Raw genomic sequence first — 17,094 nt, forward strand, 5'->3', positions numbered from 1 at the left:
CCTGCCGGGTCACAGAACGGCCGGTGTCTTACGCCATGTGAACATGGCCTAAGAATGTTTTCATCAATGGGGTCCAATTTGGGTCTACACTAGTGATAAGTGAACATCTCGATGTTCGGGCCGGATCCCGAACGTGAAAAAAAGATTGTGATTGGTTCTTTTCTCCGAACATTCACGGACAAATAACGAGCACACAGTAGAAGCGTACGTTTTGGTCTAGAGTTACGCACATGTGTACAGAATCTGGAGCAAAGCGTAAATTACGCAGTGGCGTACGTTCACAAGTTTCTTCTCAGGTGATGGAACATCTAGTCACAGTCCTGTTAAGTCTAGATACTATATGTAGCTGCTGAGTTGGGATCTTGTGTCGGTAACAGCTTCTGTTTCTCTCTTTCTTCTCTCTCCTCAGGACCCGAGGGCTGCAACCTGTTTATCTACCATCTGCCCCAGGAATTTGGGGACACCGAGCTGATGCAGATGTTCCTGCCTTTCGGTAATGTCATCTCCTCGAAAGTGTTTGTGGATCGGGCGACAAACCAAAGTAAATGCTTTGGTGGGTAAAGATAACAAACATAATAAGCTTCATCCAGGAATTTATAAAAAGGGTTTTTCTCTAGACACTCACCTGCTTGATGTCATTGTACTGTTCTCTCCTCTAGCCTGATGTCTGCTCATGATAGGGACTAACCCGGGAGCTGGAAGGCGGCAAATACTCTCATCCGAAACCAGTGTCACCTCACTCACTAAATATGGCCTCCTCCAGTCATGAGGGTCCAGGCCAACAATAAGTATTCCTTGTGTAGCTGGGGCTCTATAAGAGGATGGTCTTATAGAATACACTGTAACTTTCTCATCTGCTTTGTATAGAAAGTGGAAGAGCTTCCAATGAGTTTGAGTTGCAGTTTTATTCTGTCAGTTATGGCGGTAGTAGAGTTCTATTAAAAAGTTGCAGATCAACGTACAAATGTGACAAACTCAGCTCTACTATACCTGTTTATGGCTATCTTAAGGTTGAATATTGTAGTGTAAATGTTGTTTATTACTGCCTTTCTTACTGTAGGGGGCGCTACTCATGGCCCGGCACCTAATATGTCCTTTTTCAGTATACTGTGTGTTGGTATTACTTAAAGGGGCACTCCAGACAAAGAAAAGAAAAAAAATATATATATATATATATATATATATATATATATATATATATATATATATAAAGTCAGAAAGTTATATAGATTTGTAAATTAATTATCAATTAAATATCCAGCCTTCCAGTACTTATCAGCTGCTGTATGTCCTGCAGGAAGTGGTGTATTCTTTCCAATCTGACACAGTGCTCTCTGCTGCCACCTCTGTCCATGTCAGGAACTGTCCAGAGCAATAGCAAATCCCTATAGAAAACCTCTCCTGCTCAGGACAAATCCTGACATGGACAGAGGTGGCAGCAGAGAGCAGTGTGTCAGACTGGAAAGAATGCACCACTTCCTGCAGGACATACAGCAGCTGATAAGTACTAGAAGACAAGATTTTTTTTTTATAGACTTGAGTTTATATATAACTTTATGGTACCAGTTGATTTAATATCTTTTTTTCCCAGAGTACACCTTTAAGCACTGTATGGGGATGTTAGGAATTGTGTTGCACTTCTACTCAGATACTCTACAGTGTATTATTTTGCAGCGTATGGTGGTAGATGACTGTGTAGCATGGTTAATACCAATATAACGGCCACCAATCGTAGTGCGTTGTGCCATGCGGTCAGCTTTAAGGTAAATCCCAGGCAGTCATATAGTATAGGACAGAACAATATGGTCTGTATTGGCTTCACATTATTTCCTGATACTTGGTTAGGAGTTGTCTATGCCATGGGGGAGATTTATCAAACATGGTGGAAAGTGAAACTGGCTCAGTTGTCCCTAGCAACCAATCAGATTCCTCCTTTCATTTTCCAAAGAGTCTGTGAGGAATGAAAGGTGGAATATGATTGGTTGCTAGGGGCAACTGAGCCAGTTTCACTTTACACCATAACATATATATATATATATTGAGTTCACATTATGAGAAATTGATGAGGAAGGTTCCTTTTACACGGCACAGTGAATAGAGCGGCAGGGCTGCATGAACGATCCTTGTGTCGTTAGTGCAGGCATGGAAGCTTACAGCACAGATATGTACTGTATATGCCCACTCTGTCGGTTTCCAGATCACACAGCAGTGTATATATACCTAGTGTGCTGCTATGTGATCTGGCATCCCACTCTCTGTTTCTTTCATCCTTCTCTCTGGAGGAGGCAGTGGCCGGAAGAGAGAGAAGGTCGGGAGAGCCGAAGGGCAGGAGAGGCGGATCACACAGCAGTGCAATAGGTATATGGAAACTGACTGACTGACTGACTGCACAGATGTATGCATATTCGTTGTGTCAGTTTCCCTTTGCTATCAGCCACACATCCCATGTTTACACAGGATGTTGCGCAACCGAGGACAATGAATTTTGCCACAATCCAAAAGGTACTATCAGCTGAGGATGGGTAGTTTTCCCTGCTTCTCATCTGATCACTGTCACTTTTACACGGGCTGATTATCGGTCAAATGAGCGTTTCTAGGCCAGTGCAAAAGGCCTGTGAGGGTGAACGTGCTGCTACATTTTCTATTTGTCATTAGGGAATGAAAAACATTGCTCCACATATAACTTTAGTAATAGATGACAGGTAACAAACTATGACATATAACGGTCATACGAAAGGGGGTTAATAATATCTAGGTTTAAGGAGTTGTTCACCCAAAAAAAAGTCTTCCAGTACTTATCAGCTGCTGTATGTCCTGCAGGAAGTGGTGTATTCTTTCCAGTCTGACACAGTGCTCTCTGCTGCCACCTCTGTCTATATCAGGAACTGTCCAGAGCAGGAGAGGGATTTGCTGCTGATCTGGACAGTTCCTGGCATGGACAGATGTGGCAACAAAGAGCACTGTGTCAGACTGGAGAGAATATACCACTTCCTGCATGACATGCAGCAGCTGATAAGTACTGGAAGACTGGAGATTTTTAAAAAGAAGTAAACTACAAATCTATATAACTTTCAGACACCAGTTTTGTGATTCAGCGCTGAGGCTGAACACCTCCACTCATCGTCCAGTTCAAAACTTATAGGGAAAGTTTTTCCTGCAGAAAAAAACTTTACTATTAAAAAAAACAAGAGAAATTCATATCAAATATGAGAAACAGACTGTTGCCGTAGGTGCAGTTTCCCATTGATAAATCCATTTGTTTGTAGCCAGGTAAGTCTGATAGACATGAATCCTGGAGTGTCTGGCAGCGTGTGATTTGTACCATGCTAATGTTGAAGCCAGCCTTCCCCCCCCCCCCCCCCCCCCCCTTTCTGCCCAGCTAGGGCTGCATTCCCTGTGGCATTCCAGGGGTTAAATTATTCATGGCGGCGATGCAGATTTAAAACATCAAAGGAGAAGATGATGTTTTTTTTTATTGGCTTATTTTTATTCTACTTACAGAGACCGTGAAAAAAGATTTTTCGGGAGCAATCTCTGTGAATTTATCTGTATAATAAAATTAGCTTCTATGGCATTGGGTAAAACAGCTCCCACGGTGACACTGATTCTGTACGTTATAAAAGAGCATTTCCACCTAAAATCACAAAATCCCCACGACATAGAAGTCCTTGAGCCGTCCTCTGCTGTCAGGCTGGGAGACCTTCTTTTCAGATGGTATAAAGGGTTATCTGTTCCAGGGAAAGCTGGGTGACAATCCCCATGGCTGCCCTGCTAGAGATATTATACACACCTGAATGGCAAATCTATGTAAACTATTCAGTATTCAGGATCTTGGAAAGCTGGGTGATAATAAATATACCTCCTATTGTATCCCAAGACCCCCTAAATGGGAAATCTGCAAATTCCATGACATAGCGCTAATATTTATAACTAAATGACTGTTCATCACCATTAATTTTAGCAGATTTAATTAATTAAAATTAGTCCACCATCATTCTTGACCATCATCCACCTGACTCCCCAACTGCAACATCAAAGCTGTCATAGATAACACAAAGGCCTAAAATATAAAGCTAAAATTAGGTCAACATTCATAACAAGGCATTAGCCCCCAACTCCCAAATAGACATCCTCCAGCATATAGGAGATGAAAAACCCTATGTGGAGGAAACCTCTAGGAAACCACAGCTGAAGGTTTGCCCTTGTCATGTCCCCTTTCCTTTAGTACCCTAAGGGTTTCATGATGACAACAACCCTTTAACTAAAATAACATAGTTTGCCATTTAAAGTTATAAGAAAGTTGGTTTACAACCCCCAAGTGAAATGTAGTGATTACCTTTTAAATTGTTATCCAGCTTTCTCAGAAACAGATAAGATGACTGAAGACTTAATATTCTTGGAGCAGAAAAAAAAATTCTTGGAGTAATAGAAAAAAAAGGAACAGACATTTACCTTCCTCACTCCCCCACCACCATTATTATAGGGCTTCGGTCCCTACTGTACATCACTTCCAGGTTGAGGGACGTGATGTCATTGGCCCACTCAACTAATCAGTGGCTGCAACAATGTCCCACCCCAGTCACTGATTGGTTGAGTGACCCTGTAACATCCCATCCCGGAAGTGTTGTACAGCAGGGACTGGAGCTCCATAACAGTGTCAGCAGTGGGAATGAGTGTCTGTTCTTTTTCTTTTCTCTTTTTTTATTGACCCCTTTAAAAAATGTCTATTGGTACAAATTCTCTATCATTCAGAAGAAAAGTTTTCCTCCGACCTAATTATAATTAATCACCGTAAACGTTAGCAGCACAGCGATGGTCACATGATAGAGAGAAGGTATTTTAGGGACATAAATGAATCATATCCGTTTTTTTTTTATTTTCGCGGTCCTCTCCTTTCCAGATGCGAATCATTTTACCCGGCACACAGGCAAAAAAAAGCTCCCTTTGAAGTGGCGAAATGCTCTTCTGGATGGCTTTAATGATGAATCTTGTTAAACCTGACACAGATCATTAGATGGAAATTCTTTTGTGAGACCAAAGGACCGTGCAGAATGCAGAAAAGGGGGGGGGGGAGGGGGAGGGAAAACAACTTGATAGGTTTTATTCTACGGCATGGGATCTGTGCGTCTGGCCCATCGCAGGTGAACGCACGTTGGGCATTGTAAGAGGGGGACCGTTTATAATAATGTGCAGAAATGAAAGTCAGCCTCGGTGGTGCCTGGAAGACCATTGTGCTGCGGATAAATAGGCGGATACCACAGGATTACACAGGACATCTTCTGTTTTTTTAGCATAGATGCACACAGGCAAATACTGAACCCCACAATGCATATATACAGTAGTGTATATAGTGCAATTTGCTCTCAAATAACAACAAAAAAAACTTTTCAGATAAAAAAGACCTTAAAGAAGACCTCCTGTGCCTCACCTCCACTCATTAAGGCCCTATTCACACAGAGCATGTTCATTCTTCAGGGCTGAGAGATGCAGCACGCGTGCCTCTCATAGAGTGTCATTATGACACGGAGGCTGGCGGCATTTCGGTTCGGACAATTCCGCCTCTCTTGCTCCGTGTGAACGGGGCCTAAAACTGTGTTGTTTTTCTTTAGCCACTATGGTTCCTGGGATTTAAAGGGGAACTCTCAGCTGATAGCCCCCTATTGCACAGAAGACACTGAGGAGGAAGGTATAACTCTTACCTTCCACCTCGGCGCAGCTACGGTCCAGTTAGTCATGTGCTCCATGGTCTGGTAAGACTGTTAGGAGTACTGGGCCACTGATCCTGCCCGCCCCCATAGAGCCGATCCGCTCCCGGCTAGCCCGCCACTTTCTAATTATAATGAATGGAGCGAGCCAGCTGGGGGCGGGCTGGATCGGCACTATGGGGGCAGGCAGTGCTTCTTATGAGTGCCCCAGTGCTCCTAAGGGTCTCACAGGACTGTGGAACACACGACTAGCTGCACCAGGGGCGCCAAGGAGGAAGGTAAGAGACATACCATCATCCTTGGCATCTCCTGTGCAATAGGGGGCTTTCAGCAGGTTAGATTAATCTAACCTGCTGATTGTTGCCCTTTAAAAGGGAGCTATTTAAAGGAATTTATTCCCCAAAAAATTATAGCATATTAGAACATCGATAAGCTATATTATAAAGCCACCACATAAGATGGTAAGAAATAAAAAGAATTGGTTCCCGCTTAGAACTTTTCAGCCATAAATGGGTGGCTATTCAGGTGTCTGGTTGTGAACTGCACAATCACCACCGGATCTATCTGAGAGGGGTTGACGCAACTAAAAGAAAGGACTTAATAGATGTATAAATCATAGAAGAGTAGATACAATGCATTCGGAAAGTCTTCAGACCCTCTCACTTTTATGACATTTTGTTATTCCGAGGGATTGTGCTAACATAAAAGTCCCCCCCCCCCCCCCCCCCCATCATTCTTCTCCCAGTATACCCCATAATGAGAATGTGAGGGCAGAATTTCAGAAATTTTTAAAATTTTTTGAAAAGGCAGAAGTACAATTTTACATGAACATACTGTACGTCTTCACATCCTTTGCCATGATAATTCCAGCTGATTGTACAGGAATTGGAAAGACACACCCTCGTCTTACAGCTGACAATGTATATCAGCGCAAACATCAAGCCATGAGGAGGAAAGAACTGCCTGTAGAGATCAGAGACAGGATTGTGTGGAGGCACAAATCTGAAAACTGGACAGAAATTTCTGCTGCACTTAAATTTCCCAAGACCGCAGTGGCCTTTGTAATTCTTTCATGGAAGAGGTTTGGAACAAACAGAACTTCCTAGAGCTTCCACCCCACCAAACTAAGTAATTGGGGTTGAAGGTCCAAAATGATTGCACAAAACACACTTTTTGATGTTAAGATGACCACAGCTTCATTTAAAGAAAAATGCATATGACCCTGCTGACAGTTCCCGGGAACCATTTACTTCCTCTTACTAGCACCAGTCGTCTAAAGCTTGTAAGTCCCATGGTTTTGGTGAATATGCAAATTTACTTGTTAGAAGAACTGGAGGCACTTCTGGGCCGCTGGCTCAAATACTTATGCATATTCTAGCCGGCCTGCTTATGTATATGCCTAAGTAGGCATGAGCATCTGAGATGGGGTGGGCAGGCCAGTACTCTGGGGGGCTAAGGAACATCCCCAGTGCTCCTAACAAGTTAATTTGCATATTTTTATAGGATGGAATTTCATCATAACCGCAGAATTTCAAACTTTAGAAGACTGGTGCTGGTAAGATTAAGTAAGCCGCTACTGGGAACTGTCAGCAGGTTCCTATGCACAAACCTGCTAATAGTTTTCTTTAAATCACGGGACTAAAACAAGCAATGAAAATCCTCATTCCTGTGCTTAACCATTGTGCCAACCACTGGATGAAATTACTATTATGAAATCCTTAAGGCTGGCCACTTCCAAGTCTCAACCTGTTCACCACCAAAAATAAGTTAAAATGGGTCTACCATAACTTGCCTGCAAAGCTTCACCAGACTCCTGAACTGCCAAACCAAAGCTTATTTATTTATTTTAATCCATTTACACATTTTTGCACAACCTGCTAATCCTTGGCTCATAAAGAATTATCCTCCTGCACTCAGGAGAGGAAAAAAACCCTGTGGAAGAAACCTCTAGGGTACCATGGCTGAAGGATTGCCCTTCCCTTGTGCTTAGAGGGTTAAGGCCAAATCAAATTAAAATAAAATTGATATTGTCATCGCATAGCTAGTACCTTGCATGAACAGATAAGATTTACAACTATACGTGTATCATTACACCTGCAAAAAAAAGAATACATTGTAAAAAAAAAAAAAAAAAGGATTAAAAAATGGAAAATGTTTTTCTCCAGATCTTCTTGTGAGAGAGAGAAAGTGAGAGAAAATACAGGAAGATACATCTATTCCTAAACCCCACCCTCATCATACCAATACACTAGGTATATACTTCTTCCTCTTAAAGGGGTACTATCAGCAGTATAGACAAATGTAAACACTGCTGATAGCTTTGTGCATAGGGCGCCAAGGAGGAAGGTATGTCTCTTACCTTCGTAATCCTTGGTCCGGAGGACTGTTAGGAGCCCTCCGGACATGGATACATTGGCTGTATCCATGTTTTCCAGACAACCTTAGAGCTTTATCCAAGTTCAGCAGCCACCGCTAATCAAATGCCGAACGTTCGGGTTCAGATCGACTCGAACCCGAACCCGGTTTGCTCATCTCTAGTTGCCAGCCTATAGGAAACTAGATGCAAGGTTACAAAATGAAGCAGAGGAAATGTTGTTTTATTTTATTTCAACACAATTTTGCACATTGCATCAAGAACTAGATTAGAACTTACTGTGTAGCATCAGTCAGGTTTTCCGTCTATCACATCGTGTTCATTTTAGACAAAGGAGAGATAAGAGATCACATATTGCAACCCTGGAGCAGCTGCAGGCAAATGCTCACTGACCGGCTGTTGCAGAACCTGCTGGGAGAAGTAGCTTCAAAACAGCTGGAGGAGCCCTTGATGTGGACTTCAAAATGTATTTACATAGAAGCAATGTCAGCCGAACCAAAAAGTCAGCGTTAGTTACATTGCCGGTTCTCTCTGTACAAAGTAGAATATGACATTGATTTTTCAAAGGTTAAAGAGTTTGTCTTCTGAAGCCCTGGGACCTCTGGGTCATCTTCCTTGACTAACAGAGGAGACCGGAACAGGGCATATGGAAACTAGGCAACTACTTCAAAGAAAATCCACAATGTATCTTGTGAACCACAGGTTGGCAATCCATCAGATCTAGAGATGAGCAAACCTTGAGCATGCTTGAGTCAATCCGAACCCGGACGTTCGGCATTTGATTAGCGGTGGCTGCTGAACTTGGATAAAGCCCTAAGGCTATGTGGAAATCATGGATATAGTCATTGGCTGTATCCATGTTTTCCAGACAAACTTAGAGCTTTATCCAAGTTCAGCAGCCCCAGCTAATCAAATGCCGATCGTTCGGGTTCGGATCGACTCAAACCCAAACCCGGTTCGCTCATCTCTAATCAGATCCTTACAACAACAAGACTTAAGGAGGCCGGGGATGTAAAAGACTATTTGAGCCATTCAAAGTTTTACTCCTCTACATAGAAGACCTTCCTAGACTAGCAGATGGTTTGACTGGGGCACCTAGTCATAGACCTTAATGGTTCTGAATTTTAGGATTACTTATAAATTGTATCAATGGGGTTTCCTCCAGAAGAAGTGGTGGTGTACTCTATATCTAGAGTTAGACAAGAACAAGAACAAGAACGGTCCTACTACTTGGTCCCATGCCAACAACCAGAACCAGGAAGCCAAAGAGAATACCTACATTCATTTGAATGTGCAAGGAAAGGAGCTTGGTCTCTCAAATTGTGGAACCTAGATCCTCCCGTTTTGAAGAAGCTTCGGTCAAGCATGCGTGTTTCCACTCTATTTGATCTTTATAGGACTTATGAAGATAGCTAAGACACTATCTCTATCAATCATACTGAATGGAGCAGCGGTGTACATGCCCGGTGCTGATTTATTCTCCTGCCCTCTGCTTGCCTCCCGGTGCCACAGCTGTTGCTTTAAAGTAGTCTCTAAGCTGACAGGCCGCTCAGCCAATCACTGGCCGGGACTTCAGCAGCCAGGGATTGGCTGAGCGGCCTGTCAGCTCAGTGACCATTTCGAAGCTACAGCCATTGTGCCGGCAAGCAATCAGAGGGCCGAAGAAGAGCGGGAGCATGGACAGGTAATATATGACAGTTTATTCAAGCATTGGCCATCCACCAAAATCATTGGTCAACGACCATGCATCGATACGTGTAATAACGATTTGCAGTGTTGGACCTAAAGACACGATCAGCCAATGATCGCTGTCATCGTCTGATCTTTGTCTCTATTACACTGACCGATAATCGTCTGAATCAGCCTGATTCGTTCGATAATCGATCCATGTAGTAGGGCCCTTGCAGTTTGACATAATATAAGACAAGATAAGCAAGACATTATCTGAATGTAGTTACAGTTCTCGTAGGGTGCACACCTCATTGGACTGGACCAACCGGTAGGAAAATTATGGACATGTTGGAAGGTCCTCAGACATGTCAATAGTTTTTTATTGCATCAGGTCTCACTCCTGAAACCCCCTGTGATACCATGATATAGTCAGATGGAGTGCTTGGTAGTGTGCTCCACTCCCCGGACACCCAAGACATCAATAAAACCAACGAGTCAGATTTGATTGACAGCTTGCTTCCACACACCCAGCTGTATCTTGTGGTCACAGTGGGTTTCAGGAGTGAGACCCATTGCTATCGGTATCATGTTAAAAGTGACTGCAAATTGACTTGTAAGTTATATCCAGTCCTATTTAAAAGAAAAAAAAGGAGTCCTTACTATCAACTGAATAATACCACAAGCTGAGAAAACAGGGATTGTAGGGTCCAAAGAGTCGACACATGCACTATTTTTTGCAATGTATTAAATAGCAGTTTCTATGGCAATTGTTAAACGATAGATCCCGCAACGCGCTCAAGTTCGATCGTTCAGCATTTGATTACCGATGTCTACCGAAGTTGGATGCAGCCCTAGGGAGTCTGAGAAAACATGGATACAGCCGTAGACTGTATCCATGTTTCCCAGGACTCCCTAGGGCTGCATCCAACTTCTTTAACCACCAGTAATCAAATGCCGAATGACTGGACTCCAGGTGCTCTCATCTCTAATCCCCTTACATTAGGTCTGATGTTATTGCCTACACTGTCTCAAAGGGTTTATTTAGTGCTACAAAAACATGGCCACTTTCTTCCAGAGACAGCACCACTCTTGTCCCCCGGTTTGGGTGGAGTTTTGCAACTTCGTTCCATTGAAGTGAAAGAAGCTGGGGGCTATGTTCACACTACGTAAGTTTTCGGACATAGCGCGTTCCGTGAATAAGCGGCCGGAGATTTACGTAGTTTGCGTACAATGGAAAGTATACGATGTACGGCGGCACAGTTCACACTACGTAAGAACTTACGCCAGGATCGTACGCGGCGCCATAAAAAATGAACCAGACCATTGTTTGAGGACGAAAATGCCGTAACTTACGCCCGTAGCGTAACATGCGGTCCCGTACATAGTGGTGATTTCTTCATTTTTGCACTTTTCTTTGCCGATCCAAAAGGTTCTGTGGGGTGTCCGGGGCTAGCCGAAGATTTCCAAGTAAAAGACCGCTGTCAGATCACTACGTACGGCGCTCGGGAAGCGTAAGTAGACTACGGGCGTAAGTTCGCAGACCGTAAGTAGCCGGCCGCAACTTGCGTAAATCCCCGGCCGGAGTTTAACACGTATATGTCCGGGCGCGAAAATATGCGGCCAGACATATACGTAGTGTGAACATAGCCTCAAGAGGTACTTCGACTGGGGTTATTTTAAGGGTATGGCCGGGTCACTTACCTCCCTGGTTCCAGCTGAGGTCCTGGATCGCGCCGCCTCGTTCCCCTATCCCACTTACGCTTCCTGGTCTGAGCTGCTGCTTGAGACGTGACGTCTCAAGGAAGCTCAACCATTCAACGGCCGAGGCTACGACTGCTGAGTGGCTGAGCTGCCTTGAGACATCACGTCTCAAGCCACAGCTCAGACCAGGAAGCGGAAGCCGGACGGGAGAACGGGGTGGTGCAATCCGGAACCCGATGCTGGAACCGGGGAGGTAAGTGACTGATGGCCTCTATATCCACCCCTTCCCCCGGCCGTACAATAAAAATCACCCCATCCCGGAGTACCCCCTTAATTGCAAACCACACCTAAACTGAAGACAAGAGCGGGGCTGTCTCTAGAAGAAAGTGGCCATGTTTCTCTAACGCTGGATAACCCCTTTAAACAGTGCGATAGGTTGAAAGTCCAGCTCAGGCTTTGCATTTGTATCACGTATTTGTGCTATATTTCTGGCGTGCCATGATTGATATTTGGTCTCCGTCGAGCCTACCAGTGTCATAAAAAAAATTCTGAGAGATTTGCTACGGGGGATGGGGCGATGATGTGTGGTTCACAGGTCCTCTAAGCTCATATTTCCCCATTTAGAAAACATTTTCCGATATCTACGGGAACATATTTTCCGGCACAGAAGATTCAGTCCACAGAATAACTGTTTAATTTCACCTTATGCTGTTAAATAAACAGGCTGGAAAAAAATTGGGTACAAGTTCACTCAATGCTTTGCATCATGAAATTGTACATTTTCATCCTGATATCGGAAACAGTCAGCTGTTCCTTCTAGACTCCGCTTCAAGGGAAGAAATGTGATGATATTTGAAACCCCTGTTTTCACTTGTGCTCTGTCATTTATCTCCTAGGTAGCACACGTCTACAGATATCTATAAAACTGCAGGAACTGAGCTCCTGCTAAAGAGCCGTATGCCGGAAACGATAGGAATTTAATTTGTTTTGGGGGGAACAAATAGAAGTGGTGTGATACAGTCCCGCGAGTGACACCGAAGCCACTGACCATGTCAAAAAAATGGAAATAATTGTAGGAAAGGACAGGAAATTCCATCTTTTCGGCTGCCGGAACAGAATATCTGATTATCTGGCTATTACCCCAATGGCTCTGACTCATTACAGAAATTAGGGTAACAAAATAAAAACAGAAAACTGGAGATTTAGGGCGACATGTATCATCCGTCGTATGGATGATTTTCGGCGGAAAGTGCCAATTTGCGTATTTTTTTATTTGCAAATGGCCGATTTGCGAATAAAATATTCGCATATCGGCACTTTCCACCGAGTACGCCGGGGGGCGGGGGCGTGGAGGGGGGCGATTTATCATTTTTTCAGCGCAAATATACGCCGAAAACCTACTCCACCTTTCAGGTTGTGTAGGTTTTCGGCTGTGCGCACCGACGCGCACGGGATTTGTGTAGAGGCGGTCCGCCTCTACATAAATCTTCGTAGCGCCGGAGATTCGGGGACATTTATAAGTCTGGCGTAAAAAACTCCCGGACTTAATAAATGTCCCCCATAGTGTTTTCCAAAAAAATTGGTGTCTCGTAAAACATTCGAGCAGCATCTAAAACTAGAGGGAATTAAAATTTTATAAAAGCTATATAAAAACAGGAAAAAAACGCACTTTGGGAGCGGTAACATTCCTATGGTGGGAACAGGGCTCTAGGAAATAAATCACTCACAATTGGTGAGTGGTGAAGCTTCACCACTCATTCTAGACCAACGCCCAAGAGATTAACAACACAATTCTGTCGGGATCGCTACACCCTCCGGAGGATCCAAGTCACCAGTCCAACATGGAAAGGCATAAAAAATTTAAAAAATTGGGGAGCCATCTATTCTCTAGCAACCAACATTTATCCTTGATATCATTAAAGTAAGTGGGCTACTCAAGTCTCGGAGGGGAGATTGGTCAAACTCCCCCCTCCAATCTCCCCTCCGAGACGGGAGTAACCCAGTTACTTTAATGGTATCCAGGATAAATGTTGGCTGCTAGAGAATAGACCGCTCCCCAAATTTTTTTTATTTTTTATGCCTTTCCTAACTTTATAAAAGGGAGTAATTCCACATCCATCAATTATCCAGAGAGGGGAGCTATTAGGTGCCCCCCCCCCCCCCCAGAGGACCTGGATTATGTATGAATTACACATATAACACATGAACGTAGTGGTTCCATGTAATGCTGTAATGGGGGTGCTGTAGCAGAACACTTATAGCTAAGTTCCTCCAGTACAGCTGGGGATTTGGTGTGATCAGTTTCAGGGAGGCGTATATTACTCAAAAAGAAAAGAGACTACCCCTTTAAACGGAATTGCACAAGGATTATGCCGCCTCAAATGAGGGCAGCATAAAATAATGACAGAAATGCTGAACAGATAGGTGTATTACTTAGCTCATTCTGTTCAGCTGTTCTCCTAATATGCAGGAGAATAAGATTCTGGCCGCATCCCTCCCTCCGTCCTCCAGCTTCTGATTGACAGTTAACTGTTAACTGACTATACACAGCATGGATAGATAACTGCCAATCAGCAAATGGTGGGCAGAGTTTTCTGCTTCTCATGAATATCCAGGACTACTGGGCTCATGTACATAATGGAGAGGACTACTTATTGTCCATGAGGATACCTCCAAATCAACTGCACAGAACAATGTAAGTGATACATCATTCTGTTCAGCTTCTCTGTCACTACTTTATGTTGGATAGGACAGCATAAACCTACTGACAGAGTCTCTTCAAAGGTTTAGAAAAACATGGCTGCTTTCTTCTAGAAACAGCATCTCTGGTTTGGTTTAGGGTTTTGCAGCTCAAATCTATTGAAGCGAATACCACACAAAACCTGAGGACAGGGGGGGCACTGTTTATTGAAGAAAGTAGCTGTGCTATTTCCAATCCTGAATTAACCCTTTATTCCAAAGTAGAATGAGATAACTTAAAACACAAAGTGCAAACTGGAACATTTCTCTCCTTACCTTTCCTCTTGATTCAACATTTCCTGACACGGGGAGCCCAAGATGACTGAAACATTCTTTGATGATTTTATCAACCATTGTCTATGCTGTAGTTATAGACAGATACCAAATCATGATGATCGCATGTGGGTGGCACCCAAAATATGGGCACAATCATACAGCCATTGGGCGTGGTATCTCCTGCACATATAAGGAGATGTTAAGAAAGCGCTAGCCAAGTATTGGACTCAGAAGAACCCTCCTAAAAATGCCATGATAAACCATACAATTCCGATGGAAGGGCGGATTAACTTGAAAAGGAAGGCACCGGCTAAATTTAATAAAATATGGGGAAATGGCTCAGTTGTCCAGAAAGTTTTGTAGGTAAGGATAGTGACATAGGAGAAGGGTTGGTAGGTAAGGATAGTGACATAGGAGAAGGTTTGGTAGGTAAGGATAGTGACATACAGTAGGAGAAGGCTTGGTAGGTAAGGTTTGTGACATAGGAGAAGGTTTGGTAGGTAATATATAATGGTATGCTGGGCTGTATATATATATAATGGTATGCTGGGCTGTATGTATATATATATATATATATATATATATATATATATATATATATATATATATTGGTATGCTGGGCTGCATATATACATATATAATGCTATGCTGGCCTGTATAGCTAGAGGTATAACCAGTAGGAAGAGGAGATTGTGATCCCACTGTATAGAGCTCTAGTGACATCACATCTGGAATACTGTGTCCAGTTCTGGAGACCTCACCTACAAAAAGGATATTGATAAAATAGAACGGGTCTACAAAAATGGTGGAGAGTGTAAGGCATAAAACATATCAGGAAAGACTTAAAGGGAACCTGTCACCCCCCGTGCTGGAGATCTTCCTGTCTGATGCCCGGCGTGCGCTGCTGAGATGAGTCCGATGCCCTAGAGAGTGAATGGAGCCGTCATTTTCTATGGACGTCGAACTCATCTTAGCAGCGCGTGCGCCGGGCTTCAGACAGGGAGATCTCCGGCACGGGACCAGCTCCAGGAACGGGACTTGGTGAGATGGGTTAAGTATCCAGGGCTCTAGCGAGGGGTTGGGCGGCCTCCACCCCGGCATGGGGGGTGACAGGTTCCCTTTAAGGATTTGAATCTGTATAGTCTGGAGGAATGAAGGGAAAGGGGGGACATGATGGGAACCTTTATATATGTTACAGGACTAAATAAGGGTCAGGAGGGAAATGTTAAAGTTTACTTTACTGAAAGAGTAGTAGATAATTGGGACAAGCTTCCAGCAGATGTGGTAGGTAAATCTACAGTTAGTGAATGTAAACCTGCCTGGGATATGCATATCTATCCTAAGATAATAAGAAAGGAAATACTAATAGGGCCGACTAGATGGACCCGGTGGTCTTTTTCTGCCGACTTTCTTCTGTGTTTCTGAAACAAGTTCTGATTTTAAAAAAAGATATTTTGGTAAACAAAAAGTACACCAATCTATGATGCTAAGGACCCATTCACACCACATTTTCGGGCTAGATACCAGCAAATAGATTTTCCATCAGCAAGCTGAGTGACCCCCGACTGACCAAAAGTTTTTTTTATAGTGGAAGTCAATGGAAAAACTGATCAAAACGGATGCACACAAAGCGTACGTTTTTTTCATACGTTTTTCGCCAAAAAATAGATGAAAAAATGGATTTCAAAAGAGTAGTGTGAACCCAGCCTGATGTGTAAAAACTAGAATTGATTAGAAATGTTCTATTTCATTGTATATACTATTGTTTATTGATCTATTGTGCCTGAAATCATCTATTATTGTTTGTCTTCAGTCAGTCACATGGGTATGACGGATTGACTGTCTCCAACCAGATCCTAAACCAAAGACTGTTCTGTGCTGAATGATTGTTCTGCTTCAGAGACTATGCCGAGAATCAATAGCTCAGATAGCTGTCATCTTATTTCTGAGTCTCCAGCAGGCATATTAGAAATATTGTTATCAATCAGGAAATGTTCTGCTAAGTAATATTGATTGAATGTATTCATTGATGCTTTTATATGTATATATATATATATATATATATATATATTCATGTTGTATTTTTTTATGACAACTCTGTATATCAAAGGCATTAAGAAGATTGTAGCGGCTTTTCTCCAGAAACAGCGCCACTCTCGTCCTTAGTTTGTGTATGGTATTACAGCTTAGTTCTTTTACATTTACTAGACCTGAGTTGTAATACCACACACAGCCTGAGGACAGGTGTGGCGCTGTTTTAAGAAGATAGCAACAATGTTCTTTCTAATTCTGTATAACCCCTTTTAAGAGTTTGTTCGCAAAAAATATATATATATCAAATCAACTGGTGCCAGAAAGTGCCAGAGATTTGTAATTTACTTACATTTACTGTAATTTACTTAATTTACTATTCACAAAATCTCCAGTCTTTCAGTACTTATCAACTGCATTATGTCCTACAGGAAGTGGTGTATTCTTTCCAGTCTGGAGAGCAGTAGAGGTTTTCTATGGGTATATGCTGCTGCTCTGGACAGTTCCTGACATGGACAGAGGTGGCAGCAGAGAGCACTCTGTCAGACTGGAGAGAATACACCACTTCCTACAGGACATGCAGCTGCTGAAAAGTCC

General features: G+C 43.0%; 1 protein-coding gene across 12 annotated transcripts in view; it reads left to right on the forward strand.

Annotated features, from left to right (window-relative positions):
• Positions 1 to 17,094, forward strand: part of CELF4 (CUGBP Elav-like family member 4) — a 911,277-nt gene that overhangs the window by 859,369 nt on the left and 34,814 nt on the right. For 8 of the 12 annotated variants that reach the window (XM_069963253.1, XM_069963252.1, XM_069963255.1 and 5 more), the window contains one exon: positions 410 to 553. In XM_069963253.1, coding sequence (XP_069819354.1) covers positions 410 to 553 — 144 coding nt within the window. The remainder of the gene's footprint in view (positions 1 to 409; positions 554 to 17,094) is intronic. The other 4 variants (XM_069963258.1, XM_069963259.1, XM_069963261.1 and 1 more) reach the window with 1 other exon arrangement.

Source organism: Dendropsophus ebraccatus, chromosome 3 (genome assembly GCF_027789765.1).
Source record: "Dendropsophus ebraccatus isolate aDenEbr1 chromosome 3, aDenEbr1.pat, whole genome shotgun sequence".
In the NCBI taxonomy this organism is placed as follows: Eukaryota; Metazoa; Chordata; class Amphibia; order Anura; family Hylidae; genus Dendropsophus; species Dendropsophus ebraccatus.